At 39.8% G+C, this 578-nt stretch overlaps 1 protein-coding gene across 1 annotated transcript in view; it reads right to left on the bottom strand.

Moving 5' to 3' along the window:
- Positions 1 to 317: 317 nt before the first annotated feature.
- LOC127750396 (uncharacterized) overlaps positions 318 to 578 on the bottom strand; it is a 5,643-nt gene continuing 5,382 nt past the window's right edge. Inside the window, exon 3 of the mRNA XM_052272001.1 lies at positions 318 to 366. Within this exon, the coding sequence (XP_052127961.1) occupies positions 318 to 366 (49 nt within the window). The remainder of the gene's footprint in view (positions 367 to 578) is intronic.

Genomic DNA, 578 nt, shown 5'->3' with positions numbered 1-578 from the left:
ATATAAAAGGATGAAGAAACAAGTCAAAAGAATGTTTAAAAACTCAACAACCTTCTCGCTTCTTAAAAATAACGCTTCGGTGGAGCACCATCAATATCACATCACCGAAAGTAAAAAAAAAATGCTCTACTTAACTCAATCTTTGTAAAACAACAATTAAGTAAAATGGGTAATTATTATGCTAGTAATAATAAAAGGAATAGTTACTGCCCTCGACCTCGCAAGGGAGCCCAAGCGTGTTTGGTGTATACCACGCATGCGGCCGGCCCAAGAGCGATCCGGCTCGCCCGTTAACACATTACATATTGCACGCAGTCTTAATTATAGCTATAAAATGCTGTCTTTGGCCCAAACAACTGCAGTCTCCTAAATAAATGAACACATTATGTTGCCTATTTAATAAATCAGTTTTTGCTCTAGTCTAGTTTGTAGTCCCGGGGACAAGGACAAAACCGAGGGGTGAGGGGTGTGGGGTGGGGTGTGCCCGAGGGGTACACCACTCTTAAAAGTAGGTGTACGCGATTAAAAAAGTCAAGAAAAAAGTCAAGATAAAGTCAAAAAGTCATTTGAAAAGTCAA

The sequence above is a fragment of the Frankliniella occidentalis genome, unplaced genomic scaffold, assembly GCF_000697945.3.
Source record: "Frankliniella occidentalis isolate FOCC.00 unplaced genomic scaffold, Focc_3.1 Scaffold183, whole genome shotgun sequence".
NCBI classification, from domain to species: Eukaryota; Metazoa; Arthropoda; class Insecta; order Thysanoptera; family Thripidae; genus Frankliniella; species Frankliniella occidentalis.
Note: the sequence above shows the minus strand (reverse complement) of the source record. Positions and strands in the feature narration are given on the sequence as shown.